Source organism: Lycorma delicatula, chromosome 7 (assembly GCF_047948215.1).
Source record: "Lycorma delicatula isolate Av1 chromosome 7, ASM4794821v1, whole genome shotgun sequence".
Taxonomy (NCBI): Eukaryota; Metazoa; Arthropoda; class Insecta; order Hemiptera; family Fulgoridae; genus Lycorma; species Lycorma delicatula.
In genome coordinates, this window is record NC_134461.1 from 46,014,231 (window position 1) to 46,030,177 (window position 15,947).

At 30.0% G+C, this 15,947-nt stretch overlaps 1 protein-coding gene across 2 annotated transcripts in view; it reads right to left on the bottom strand.

Moving 5' to 3' along the window:
* Positions 1-15,947, bottom strand: part of cv-c (RhoGTPase activating protein) — a 1,097,329-nt gene that overhangs the window by 56,300 nt on the left and 1,025,082 nt on the right. For both annotated transcript variants that reach the window (XM_075370603.1, XM_075370602.1), the window contains exon 9: positions 2,076-2,218. In XM_075370603.1, coding sequence (XP_075226718.1) covers positions 2,076-2,218 — 143 coding nt within the window. The remainder of the gene's footprint in view (positions 1-2,075; positions 2,219-15,947) is intronic.

A 15,947-nucleotide genomic window follows, 5' to 3' on the forward strand; every position in this document is an offset into this window, starting at 1 on the left:
TTCATGAAATATACTTTTAACTTTTGTTTAACTTTAAATACAAAAAAATTTCTGTCCGTCTCAGTTTCGGAGTTTTTTTTTATTTATTTTATAAACACATACACGCGCACATGAGGTTTTAAATAAATGATATCAATGTTATTATTCAATATGATAAAAAATTACTCCATCGTCCAAAAGAGGTATATAATTCAGGTTAAATTTTTCTACATAAATATTAAATTTTTCCCTAAAAAAATTAAATCTATATTTTTTGTACAAAAACTGACGTGTTCAAAGAATTATAGTATAATTCAATTCATATTAAACATAATGGGAATAAATGATTCTACGATATAGAATATTACAGAAGACATTCTGCCTGAACATATTTTCGTAACAGAGTTAATAAATTTATTAATTCAGTTACGTTCTATAATTATTTATAGATATGCAACAAAATCTGTTCCTTTAACCAGTATTGTACAAACAGTGAATCAGAAAATAATCTAATTGTTAAATTTTAACACAGACAAATGAAAATCCAGTAAAAAATATGTAGTCAACTTTCTCCAATTCACATAGTTCATACACAGATTTATTAAAAAAATACTACAAAACCATTGCTTTACAAGCAAATTAAAAAATTCATTATATTGTATTATTAAATGAAAAAAGTTAGACTTCAAAGAATGCGTGAATAAAGTTCAAATGGTTTCTCATTAAAATAAAAAAAATAGCCTACTGTAACGGAAAGAAGACAATTTGAGACCAGGCCGAACTTGTTTCTGACTACCGTTCAATAGTTAGGTTTTAATTAACAAACATTCTACCTTGGCATTCCAAGAATGTAACATACTACAAGTACTACGCAACAAATGAATGCGGCAATAAACAGGTCATAAATAAACAAAATATAAAAAAATATTTCTTAAGACTTTCAGAATCAAACAATTATAAAATAAAAAGAAATTTTATTTTATTTTAATTAAAAATAATTTCCTTAAATTACCTAGTAAGTTTAGGTCAGCATACGATTTTATTAAAAACAATAATAATTTAAAAATACCGTGAGTTTAGATAGTATATAGTATCCAGTATAATCTAAAGCAAAAGTTTTAAGTACAAAATATCTTAAATTTTTTTATCAGAATAAATTAGCGTTTCAAAATGCTGAATAAAAGGATTTAATGCAAGTAAATAATTTTCAACTGCTGTGATTTTTCCGCAGTAAAAATAATAATTTAATTCTAAGTAATCCTATGCAAATAACATCAAAATCCGTAATCAACCTTGGAGTAGTGATGAATTTTTTTTTACGGATTCTTAACTTTCTGATTGACTCAAATAAAGATAAAAAAAAGTATCATGTAGCTCTTAAAAGAGAGAACTAAAATTAATTGTTTCATCAAAACAAAATAACGAATAGTGATATTAGATTACATAAAGAAATAGTAACTGTACAGCTTTATTAGTGGAATAAACGATAAAAAACTTTTTGAGTAGTTCTGCGCAAGATGATCTACTTTTTGTTTGAAAAAATATCAAGTATTCTAATCTAAAATTTTACAAAAAAATATAAAATAAAAAAAGGTATATAATATTTTTTCAATATTAAAATATATTTTCTGTTTTTATAACCAAAAAAATTTAATGAAACAATTTAAAAAAAATGAAATAAAATAATTTTCTTTTCTTTTATAAAATAAACACGATGTTTAAAATGATTTATTCAAATATTTATGTTTAAAATAGTAAGATATTTTAGCGTTACGCAATCGATTTGAGTTGACCAATACACAATTTCAGCCGTAGCATAAAGTGGTGTACATCGAAATTATTTTCTAACGTTAAAATTATTCTTATCGTATAATTTCTTTCACCAAAAATATGAAGAAAGTTTTTAAAAATAATATTTCATGAATAAAGTTGACTAGGAGGACGATCTGTGCAACTGCCTCATCGCTAAAGTACTCCACAATAGGTTGAGTTTAGCGATTATTTCCTTCCCAAATGGTATTTTCTTTAAATACAACAGAAAATACAATTTATATACGCATGCGTACGCACTAAGAATAAAGAAAAGACAGACTTACCGTTGGTTTAGGCAGATTATCCACCTTCATATTAGCACACCTGTTGAGTGCATGGAGGCGGCGGAAAAGCGACTGCAGTGAATCCGGCTCTAGAAACGGATGATCCTTCTGTACTCCACTCACGTCGATGGGGAATTGCAGATCTGAAATGAAAAAAAAGAAACGCAAACTGTCAACATAACATCAATAATTACTCGATACAAAACCACACGCGCACGTACACAGCATACTTGTTTCTATAATACGCATAAATATAAGTAGACGCACGCAAGCACGCAAACACTTCAACTAACATAACGTAAGCGATCAAGCAACCCAGTCACTCAGTCAGTCACTTACTTATTGATCAAGTTAAAACAAGTTTTATCGATCAAGACAGCACGACTCCATTTTTGTTATAAGAAAAATAGACAACTCGTTAATTAAAATTACGAATATGCCACTTCTTATCATTGATACGGAAGTAAAGGTTGTATTAAGTTAATCGGTAAGCTTTTGCAATCTATTAAATTGATTTAAAGTAAGCTAACCACATGTATAAAAAGTTGACAGTTTAAAAAATAATTGTAGAGAAAAATAAATAAAATAAATTAACTTTGATTATATTACCCGGACATTCGTAAGTAATAATGTTGATACTCCGAAGAAAAAAACTAAATCGGATTAAACCTGATGACGAAACCTAATAAAAGGTATTATCGGTTATGAATTTCTTCTTCTTTTATCATATTTCTAACACCTGATGAATCATAATTCGACATAATTTCCAGTCAACGAATCCTGAGAAGTGAAACCTAATTCTAAAAATTTCCAGCAATATTAAGTATTCATAATCAAGAAACAGAATATTTTTAATGACCTTAAAGCCGTATGCTGTAAAATACAGTATAATTTTGATAACCTTTGATCAGCAGTTAAATATTAAATTATGTTGAAAGAATTAGCCATAAAAAAAATAAATAATGTTAAAAAAAATAAACAATATAAAAAAAGTTCGTTAAACGTGTTTTCATCTCGAATATGAATTTTCAATGTTGACTTAATTAAAATTTTTTTTGGTTAAATCGAGTTCTAAAATGTTTATTTTGTAGCCGAATTTTTTCTTTCTTTCTTTCACCTAGAGTCCACCCTTGAACCTTGGCCTCCCAATTACCACTTATAATTAAAAAATATGTCCAAACCTGATAATCCAGGGATATAATACTGTACAGTAAACTTTATGAATAAGAGAAACAGCTGTCTGCAAATACTTGAATCAACAAAGCTGTATAACATATCAGGTAACTTTCGGGAGGTCTTACGTATCGATAAATATTATATTTTGATCGATGCACAATAATAATAATAATAATAATAATAATGCCAATAACTAGTGTCTCACACTTTACTAAAAAAAGACTTTTACACTAAAAAAAAAATAAGAGAGTCTCATACTTTCATTACTTTATTTCATTCATTACATTACTTTGTTTAATTATCCCACACATCAGACTAACAATTTTTCAAGTGGTCTTACTCCAAATCAAAGAAATCCCAAAAACCTCAATGAAATAGCTATGCTTATCCACTGGAGAAAATCCACAAAAAAAAACAAGTTACGAACCAAAATGATTCTATGGTTGTTTGGTTTATGGAGAATATGTAAGTGGTGATATGTGGTAACCTACAAACGAATTAATAGTCATTAATAAATAGAGAAATATGTAAAAATATATCAATTAAATTCCGTTATTTAATATTTATCTTTATCAATTCAAGGAAATTCATTCTGTACCATTAGTTTGCTATTATTTCTTTGATAAAGAATACTAATAAAAGACGACCAATTCAAATAGGATTTATTGACCCACTGACGGATAGTTTCTTTCCAGATAAGATAATACAGTATATATAAAGCAGCACTGAGGCAAACCGCATATAAATTTGTTTACTAATGTTCGCATTATGCAAGAAGATACAGTATCTCAAGTTCGATCAGATCACATAATGAGTAAATTATTAGCCAATAAAATAATTTTACGGGTAAGGATATAATTTTAGTTTAAAGACCATTAAATGTGAAAAGACCTTCTTATCAAAAGTGAATCCTAGAAAAAGTAATTTATGATACAATTAAAAACATAATTTAAAAAAGGTTTTATAGTATATAGTTAACCAGAATATAATATCAGTATGACACACACATTTTTATTGTATTACTTAGGAAGAAATCTCATTACTCAAAATCACATCCGTATAGTTTTTTTTTTTTTTGGTACATTTCATAAGAAAGCTAGCTATTGTAATGGGTACCGTGATTCGACTTCCGGAAAATTTCGACATATTTTCGCGTTTCACATCCCCCAGACCCCAAAACCACCGTCACCTCAAAATTTTATATATACATATACATATATATTTCACTCTCTTGTAGACATGATAACTGCCGTAATTTTGCGCCAATCACTTGGAAATTGTTTCTTAAAAATAACTCGCCCCAAAACCTCGATCGGGTTTCGTTAACGGCCAAAATCGGACCATGAGGGTGGAAATGTGGGGGGCTTTTTCGAAAAAACAAAATATCGCTATAAATTATTAAGTAAAATATTGAATTCGTTTAAAGCTCCTACTATTCTTTGGATAAGGACCTAAAACTTATCTAAGAAAAGATTTTTGATATCACCAACCATTGATTGGCTCAGGGTGTTGAAAAAACGGGGTTTCGAAGAAAAAAATAATCATACCTCCCTTAATAGAAACAGTATCGAATCGGTTTAAGGTGATCGTTAGTCCTCTAAACATTAACCTAAAACTTTTGTCTGAAGCAAATTTTGATATGACCAACCCTTACGGCAAGGGATGACCAACATTTTGGTGGAATTGTAAGAAGATGGGGCTTGTAATATGCTAAACAAGTGAAAATTTTTTTTACAAGCAACCATTGCCGTTTTGAGTAAATTTGAAGTTTTTCTTAACGTTAAGGTGGAAATCTTTTATATCCCTACTTAGCACCGGTGAAATCTACTTCCGCCTTCCGGCGTGCCGAAAGGGATTTTTTTTAAATTTAAAAACGCACCATAATTTTAGTTTAGAATTAATACTTTTTTCTTTACTTATTATTTGATTTTTTAATTTTAATTAATTATTCGATTTTAGTTCAGTTAAAAAAAAAAACTTGCTTACGAATAACTTTTTAATCCTTAACTGACAGACAAAATCACCTACGTTCAGAGAAAAAAAAACCTGTAACAATAATTCTTTCTAAAGTAAAAGAATAGCTTGAAAAAACCATAAATAAAAAGTGAGAAGAGGGAGGTAAAATTAATAAGACGGAAAAGAAAGATGTTTATTCTACTTTTAAACGAGGAGCTGCATTAATTAAATTAATATTAATTTTATTAATATCATGCCGATAATTTACTCAAAAGAAATACATTATCAGCATAAAGAAGTAGCCTATAGTATCTTTCGGTAAACATATATAAATATAGCTACACATACATGTCGATAAAAAAAAATATGCATGAATGCATATAAAACAACCCCGAGCAAATAGATGTAAAGTAACGTAATAAACAGAATTAGTAGTCGAATAATAATAGTAAAGAAAAACAACAATAACAGGTTAAACCTGTAAAATGTTAACACGAAATCGAAACATGAAATTAATTTAATATTCTAACAACTAACACATTCTATAGGTTATTATTTAAACAAGATTCCTAGCTATTATTTTCATAAAAAGAGATAACATCTTGGAAAGTCGTCACTAAGTCTACCGGTAAAAGAGAATGGTATGCTATTAGTAATCATAGAAATCGATGTTAAGTAGTAAGTTGAAAAAAAAAGCCTTAAGGCGATAATTGTCAATCGGTCATTACAGAGTAGGAGGAACTAAAAAAAAAAAAAAAATAAAATAATAAAATGAAAAGAGAGTAGCGAGCGAGTAGGACAAGCTCAGTGAAACTTCCCACAAATATCCCTAATTAGCGAAAATATCTTCACAACCGAGATTATTTTTTTTAATGCAAAATTAAAACTAATTTTTTTTTCCACAATATAACCTTATTTTAGAACTGAGCTTTCTCAAAAACTAAGAAGAACAAGATAAATTAGGATAAAAACTTTTTCCAGTACCATCTTTTTTTTTTTTAATTTTATTTTAGGATGTACTAACCAAGATAATGGAGAAATTCATTAATTACGTTAATGTTCGTTGAAGGGGTACATAAAAAATCTTACGTTTTATAACGGCCATTAGGGAGGGAAAAATGTTATATTTCACTAAGAATGTGTATCTCTTGACTATCAATACTCCAGTGGTATAACAACAGATTAATTTATTTCAACCTTTCCTAAATTATTAATAAAAATATCATACTTAACAATAGTTGGTTTCTCATTTATATCATTATCATTTATTTGTTAATAGAAAACTTAAAATTTAAAAGTTAAATAATAAATAATTAACCAATGACTCAAACAGATTTATTTGTAATCATTACGTCTTTATTTCTTTCCCATCTAGCGCTATAGCAGAGCTGTAGCTCTAGAAGATAAAAAAGTATTGTAATTGGTTCAATTTGGATATATGCGGTTTTCATCGTACCTTGACGTTTTGACACCTAAGGAACCCATAAAACCGGATGGAAATTTCCCAGATGTTAATGTTCGTATGTACGTGGGTGTGTGTTCCGTGTTGGCCTCTACATCACCTTATATCTCCAGAACTACAAGACCGATTTTAACCAAACTAGGTCAGATTACTTATATATATATATGGAGCATTGATGCCATTTAATTTTCAACTTAAAAGGTCAAGGGAGTGAGGCTGTTGAACAAGGTCACCCTCATTATCTCCAGATTTCGCCTAATTAAGGTCATATTTTTCTTAGACACATTTTTTCACGATTAAAAATAACAATATTTGCAAAAACCTTTTTGCAAAATCGTTCCCCTAAAAAATGATTTAAACTACTGTTATGTAATGATGTCACAGGTTAAAGTGTAAAAAAGTAACTCGATTTGGCTGGGTCTCGGAACTCGATTCCCCGGTTGACACAGTACCTGGTGCGTTATGCTCTCACCAGTCTGCCGACCGCACGAGCGAAATTTGTTCTATGTAAATTGTGAAATTATATTAGTTAGTGCCGACCGTCACCGCTAGTACCGCCATACCCGCGCGAATTAAATACGGCATGCGCACGCGCTTTAGTTAGAATAACTGAATTAAATAAACGAAAGAATATTATACGAGGGTTATTTTTTTAAGGTCCGATCGGTCGCGAAATAAAAACCCACGCAAAAATGCGCATATGTGTTGCGCAGCGTCTCTAGTATGACCTTCAATCACGCCGCGTCACTTCGTTTAGTTCTGAACACGCAGCTAGCACGTAAACATGTCTACAACAATAGCATCTCCCGCCAAGTGTGAAGTGCGTACGGTAATTCGATTTCTTCAGGCTGAGGGATGTAATGCAGCTGAAACTCATCGACGAATAAGTAATGCGTACGGTGAAACTTATCAATGAGTGACAGCAAAGTGCGACAATTGTGCAGGAACTTTAAAGCAGGACGTACAGATGTTCATGATGCAGGCGGTCAGAGAAGGAAGCGAGTGACAACCGATGATCTCGTTGAGCGAGTGGATGAGGCAATTCGAGAAAATCGTCGGTTCACAATTTCTGTATTGAGTGATTAGTTTCCTGAAATTTCAAGGTCAGCTCTCTACACCATTGTGAGTGAGAGACTTCAGTACCGCAAACTGTGTGCGTAGAAACATGGCTAAAAACACAGGCGGCTCCGGTCTATGACGAGGGTATTGGAAAGTTGGTACCAAGCTACGACAAATGTCTAAATCGGAGTGGCGACTATGTAGAGAAATGGCGTAACTATGTAAGTACTTGTTACAAATAAAAAATGTTTTATTTTCACTGTGGTTTTAATTTAGTGACCGATCAGACCTTGAAAAAAAATAACCCTCATATTTAAATAATAAAATTATATAAATATTTTTAATTAAGTTGTGTGTCGATGTGTGTATAAGCCGTGCATTAGAAACAACCCACAGTTGTAAGCAATGTCCTACAACTGTGTTATCAGCTTTTTTTTTTGCTTTTTTTCAACCTTCCCTAAATTATTAATAAAAATTTCAATCCTTATTGTTATTTGGTTTCTCATTTATATTATTACATAATTACCACTATATCATTTGTTTGTTAAAGGAAAACTTAAAATTTAAATGTTAACACGATAAATAATTAATTAATAAGTCAAATACATTTATTTATAATCATTACGTCTTTATTTTTTAAGTAGTTCATAAAAAATATAGAATATAAGTACGTAACTACTACACGTGGTAAAACAACAAGAAAAGTTTTAATAATAAGGCTCAAGACTATCAATCATTTGTCATTTATACACTAATTTAAATTTGAATAAAAAAATTTAAATTACTTTTAATAATTCTATCCTCACTATAATCGGATAATATTGATCAATCATTTTGTAACAAACGACAGACAGACCATATTGACCTGAATGATGGGACTGTTTAAACCGATTAGAAAATAATAATAATAGTAATAACCACAACAATGCTCGTAACTGCATAATTAACAATTGTTCAAATGGTTATGTAACAGTAAGATAATAATAGTTATAACACTAAAAAATTACGATAACGTAGCAACAAAGATAACTGGCAACAGGCTGTCTGTTGAACTTCGTTTATTTGAATCTAACGACATTAGTATAATATCTTCTTGTGATAAATAGACCTATAGAATTTCTGTACGTGATATTTTTCAATACTAATACTATTATTAATTTAACTGCGTAAAAAACGATGTACTATTTATTTTTAAAAAACATTCAATATTAATAATATATTACATACATACATACATAATTCGATTTCTTTTTTTTAATGAGATACTTTATTACCTTACTCTATCCTTTTACATAAAACGTGTATTTTATTATAATAATAAAAAAAATAGAAAGCCAAAATTTATTAATCATGAATTCAAGTAAATAAAATTGTTATTAAAATAATAATTAATATTATCATTTCTGCTAAGATCACCACTATTTGTTTCTATGTGGAGTACACTTCACCTTTTTCCCCTGCCTCCCGGAACCAGACCCCCAATTAAGCTTGAACACGATTCCGGGAGGTGCCTTTGCCTCTAGTCGCCAGACGAGGGAAATACCAGGCTCAGCTATGCCGTTCTCGGCCTCCATTACTCAGGACTAGGTCCATTGTGCTTCGCCTCTAACGGGGACACCCCCGGAGGGACGGCCCCGCCGAGAGTCAGTCTTTTAGCTCAGGGGCTTGAGAGCCCCCGCACTTCATCACCACTGCCCACAAATGCAAGCACGGGCGAACGGCAAACTGTCCCTCACCCCCTCGTTTCCCGATATTTCAGTTCCCAACACTTAAAACTTATTGCCAATAGTTTTGACAATGTAATGGTTCCAAAACGCGTCAACATGTGGTATAAGAATGAAGCTAAGAAAGGTAATCAGAACTCAACATAGTCAATTAAATAAAACAATAAAATATGTGTATATCAAATAAATCTTTTTATGTAGATAAAACTATTATTTACTGTTATAATTATGGTAGATTGTAATACATAATAACTAGCGGCTAAGCACGCGTACTTGACGTGTAGCTTGAGCTGTTCGACGCTCGTCTGATTTTCAGTTTCGGCAGCTCTGGATGCTGCTTGAATTTCAGCTTGGGGTTTTTTTTCTAGCCTAACCCAGAGCGAATGAAACAGACACCGAGGTGGAAAATGGGTGAAAAGAAAATAGCAGATGAAATGCTGACACACACACACACACAAAAAAAAAGTTATGCAATAATTTTCAAATTTGGTTATTAATAAACTTTGGAACTAAGAATGCTATCAGAGCAGGGAAAATTGCATTTTTTAGCAAATTTTATGGACGTCCAGAAAATTACCTAAATTGGACGATTTCCTCATAGTTTTTGATATATTCGGAAAAACCGCAAAGCTGCAAGTTAAAACTTTGCTTATGTGGTGGGGGTAGTTTTTCAAAAATGGAATGTATTTTCCTCTCGTTTAGAACCGCAAGTACATCTATGTAAAAGACAAATGGACACACAAACATTCTTAGATAGAAGGAGATAATTATAATATAATGGAATAGATGCAGTAAAAATGACTACACGAGTCATTATTTATCTACAGGAAGATGTAAACATAATTTATTATTTTTACATCTTTTACATTTTTTAATGTTTATTATGCTGCTGCCTCATGTTGCTCGGTGTGCTTTGTCACGTTATACATGTAATTAAACTAAATTAAAAAAAAAAATATTTTCTTTCTCCACCAAATAGTGTAACATTTCACCGAGATGTCGTTTACACCAATAGTCACGGTATTCTTCACAGATAGGTTTAACAATTAACTTTTCCATAATAACTGTAAAAAATCAGGACTTAATTTCCCGATCACTTTTTTTATAAAATTACATAACTTCATTTCATTATGGAAATTTTATTCAAAAAAGTTAAGAACTTTTTACTTTCTTGACATCAACGGCCTAGAGCTATGCTGCAAGAAGAAAAAGTATGATAATCAGTCAAAAAATGGGGTATGGGATTTTTTGTAAAAAAAAAATCATTTACAAATATCCCTTTCAGCAGTGAAGTAATAAACGCTATTTTTTCATTATATTTATTAGTTTTTCAAAACGAACAATTACTATTTATAAACATTCTTGAATGAAGTCGCTAATACTTGAAAAATGATCATTACTTGTTTAATAAACAAGTAAAAATAAAAATAAAAATTCTAAAAACATATCCTATTTCAGAAGAATACTAAGCTAAGATAGATAAAAAAAGCAATTTTCTTACCTTTCGTTCAGATTTTCAAATGAATTCAAGTTAAAGATAATTGGGGACTGAACAAGATTACCATTGATTTTTTACAGTTATGAGGCAGGCTATAAAGCTTTAAATTCATTACAAAAGAATATAACGCGACTATTAGAAACAAAGTACTACGACATTGGTAAACCTGTAAATTAAGCTGCAGCTAAAACTGATTAAAATGTGTAAAATGAATTGTTCATTAAATTACAAGTTACATATCACTACGTTGTCGCCTCACAATTAATTAATTTAAGCAATCCAGCAGATGTAGAACACTAGAAAATTTCGACGATAGATGTTCAATTGTTAAATCAGTCTCTTCTAAAGGAATTAACATATCTTAATAGAGACAAGTCCGTTTTAAAAATTAATCCTTTGGTAGTTAATTAAAACGATTATATAAGTTAATAAAATCTAGGCTTATTATTTTTTTTTCTTGTATACGAAGGAATAGTAAACTTTCATATTTTTTTATAAATTTGTGGTAAAATAGTTGATTTACTTAACGAAAGTAAAAATCGGTTTTTGTTTCAACTGTTATGTACTTTTTTTACAATAAGGGTCTGTAATTTGCGGCGCAAGCATACAAAAATTAAAAACAAAAGAGAGAAAATTATGATTTATTTAGAATACAAAGATTTTGAGGAAGAATAGTTAAAAAAAGCAATACAAAAAACAGATTTTTGTTTTTAATTTTTCTGTAACAAAAGATACATAACATTTTTATAAATTCAAAATATTCCACAAAGAGATTTACGGTTTTCATTGGTTGTAGGTAATTTATTTACCGCCTAATTCACCTGAAATTGTTCATTAAAATTTACAAAACAAACATCAAAGACAAAAAATTGTTTAGTATGTAGAAAGTAACGATCTTTTAAAAGAAAAACGTACAACGAAATGACTATTCTAAAATAAGCCGATATGTTCTTTTGTCTTAACATAATAACTGGAACAATTCCATACAAAATATACATAACAAAAATGGCTGTTAAATGTAAAAAAAATTATTGTTAACATTACAAATGATCATTCTTAAAACTTATCGAAAAAATTTTTTTACAATTATCATGAAGGAAATTATTAAATGTCATGTGTGTCGGCAAATATAACCCGTTACAATTTCGTTTTTACAACTTTGATTGGTTATAACTTGAAAACGAAGACATTTATCGAGAAATGGTTTTTGCGATCGTTTTTCTCGTAAAGTTTTACATTAAAATTATGTCCACCTTCTTACTTAAAAAAAGGTTTGATTCAAAGAGGCACATCCAAGATGACGGACAAAAACTCAAACACACCATAAAGCAGTAATAAAATTTTGTAATAACTATATAGATTCGCTCTTTTGTCTACCTTCTAGTATCCCTAAGTTTGAAATATGAAGCCATTTACATACTTTAACATCACCCTGTAATATTTATGGTGATTTGAGTACAAACGAAATTTTAGCCAATCAGTTTATAAATTAAAAAAGTGATGCGAATAAATGATTTATAAATATCCAAAGAACATATCACACACATATTTTTCTATTAGAGATACATTTAATTTTTATATTGTAAGTGATGATATATTTATTTTTATTACTTCATAAAATATAATCAAATTTTGAAATACAAAATACAAATTACATAAAAATGCAAAGAATGCGTTCTACAATAGTTTTAACTCGCATCTAAAAAGAAATTTAAGCGTAGGAAAATGCGTGAAGATTAAAAAGGAAGGCGCAGAGTGATAAATACAAACTAGTGTGATTTATTCAAGCTTTAATGACACAATGGATTAGATATTCCAGCAATAAACAGATTACTGTTAGTAACACGAGATAAAAAAGTAATCACCTCCAACCATAAATTTAAGCAGCCAGAGCCCCCAAAAAAGGTTACCGACCTCAGTTCGAATAAATTATAATTATTCACCATTATTATTTATTGTTTTAATATCTAAATTATAAATGATACTAAAATAAGTACGCAAAAAAAATTAAAACAATTTTTAAATAGAACATAATTAGTTGTAAAGGAATGCAAGAGTATAATGTTAAAATACGATTTATTAAAATACTATTAAATCTCGGACAAACAGCAGTTACCAAATTAGGTATGATGATAAATGAATATAAATAAATAAATATAAAAAAGAAAGAATACGAACTCGTTAGTGGGAAGATGATGCGATAATGGAGAATAAAAAACGAGGTAAATAAATATACGGCGAGCAAAGTAAATTATTAGGCTACTCCAAATTAATTATACTAGCAGTCTAGTTTTGTGATCAGCAGACTTCGTCTACATTCTGTATTAAAAAAGGAGGAGTCTGTATCAAAGAAGTTACATTGTCAGATATAAGTTTAGCCACTTCTTTTATTTTAAACGCTTATACTGTCCAGGGTATGCAAAAAATTCTTCTTAACACTTTCTTACATTTAATAAACAATTTGTAAATTTAATACATAATCTATTGTTATTAGTTTTAAGAAAAATAAATAGGAAAGTAAAATACTAACCGAAATCTGAAATCGATGAATAAAATCGTATATTAGCAATAAGATGGTTCATAAATAAAGCCAACATTTTTCTTGCATAGAATATAATTAATTTTCAAGTTAAAGAAAACTTATAGTTCACTTGGATATATTCACAAACTATATAATTTCAAGGCAAGGATGTCCCGTTATGTTTTTTCCCTGGGCGCACAACGAAGTGTCGTTATCAGCGTCCGGACACAATATTACTAGAGTAAGCAATTTAGCCAAATAACAAATTTAAAAATTTAAATAAATGCGATATAAAATGTTCCTTTAGGAATCTGTAGCTTTTTCTCAGGTAATGCTTTAGTTTTTAATGAAAAATTTGTTTTCGTTGCAATTTATCTTTATGGCGATTAATGCAAAATTGTTATCACTAATGTATTGCTCCCATACTGGGTACAGATGCTACAATTTCTCATAAGAAGGCGGGATGGACATCCACTTAAATGCCTTGAAGAATTCCTTTTAAGTATCTCGTTTCACGATCACACTCTAATGGTAGATTATCTCGTTTCAATAACTATTCTTGAACTCTTCTAACCGATTTGTGGTAACAGAAATATGCAGTAGATAAGAGCAGGCTGTTCAAGCTGTGGCTGCTGTAACTTGAGAAAATCCTTGGTTTATCTGATTACAGGTGGCTGCCTATAGACCAGTAAGGTGGTGGATGCATGATAAGCCGAATATGGAGGCGTCTCTCGGTTAGATTGGATTACCAATTTCTGTAAAATATAAATAAATTAGAATTCTCAAAAATAAATACGTTCAGTATTTCTAGTTAAAATCGATTCAACCGTTTGAACATTATTGACGGAAAACCGCCTTACAAAGTAACAGGGAAAAATAGAACCCGAACTTTTCCATAAATAATTAAAATGAAAATCAGACTATTAATATAAAGAACAGGTTAGCCAATCATCCCAATTGAAATACAATTGTAGTTCAACAGTTAATTTATCCAATCACAGGCTGACATGGGATCAGTCGACAAAGAGAAGATAATCCCACAGGCTGAAATCGGACCACATGGCTGGATCGCAAGCACAGAGAATTGGGGTACGAGTAGACCCAATTACTTAATGGTCAAGGATGCTTCAAAGCATACCTGTTCGGACGGATGTTGAGACCCTCTGGGAGGAACAGGATACCTCAGAAAACATTTTGTTCTGTGCGATCGGTTCCTGCAGCATAGGGAAGCATGTTAGAGGGAATTCAGCTCGATTTTCCCAGTCAGAATCATAGGGACTATGCTGCGAACCGAATGGACATGGTACACGGTGTCCGCGATGTTGTATCCGTATGATTTTCGCTTCGGGCTGCCTTCATATCAAAGCAGGTTCAGCCCTGAAGTGGAGATAACAAAAAACATCACAGGCTGATTAATTCTGAGACATTACCTTGTCATTACGTGAACTTCAACAACAAAAGTATGACACTAAACTATTTTTAATAAAAAAACTTTGAGAGGACTTATCCTCTAAAAGAATACGTAGAATCAGATGTCATCTATCGCGGTATGTAACCAAATGTTAGTAAACTGAAATCATTGAATAGCTGGGTGACTTCAGAGCTAAGTTTCAGTTACCTTTTAGCTTCTTCCTTTGCGATTTTACATAGGAGACTACCACAGTACTTAATGGCATTCAAATCTAACAGTTACATTAAAATTAATAATATTTTTAAATATATTTGAATGATCTACAGCATCATAATCTTACATCTGTAAGACAGTGAATCAACGAGAATACTAATAATTTGGGCCAATTGTAACTACATTTTTATTTACAACTTAATTTACTTGAGTACAAAAAAAAGATTTAGTAAAATGGATATCATCAGAAATACAGTAAAAATTAAGTGTAGGCTATATTGACAGATTAAAAAAAAATATATATATATTTATTAAGAATTTGTATGTATGTGTGAATGTGAATTTAAATCAATGTAAAATGAAACTATGACATTTTTATACAGTGTAATATCATGTCCATTTCGCTTAAATGCAAAAATATTTGTAAAATATTGTCAATGAAACTTACAAGATTTACCTGAATTTTTTAAAGACCTTGCATTATTATTTATACGAATGAAAAAATGATTAATAATTAAAGACTAGGAAATACTTCAAAGAAAAAGACAGTTAAAGCCAAGCTAATTGAAACCAGTTTTGTTTAAAAGATGTAATAAAACTTTGATTTAGAAGCGAATAAGAATATTCAGAATTAGTAGGGTATATTTGCTTTTATTTTAATTGTGTATTATTTTAATATTTAGTGAAAATTAAGTCTAAATCGATTTGATTTTATAACATTATTGTTACACTAGTTAATAATATACTAGTTAACAATTTTAAGTGACCACGGTATTCATATATTCAAAAATAAAACAGTAACATGGTTATAATTATAAGTAAATTGATGAAACAATAATATAATTTAAGACA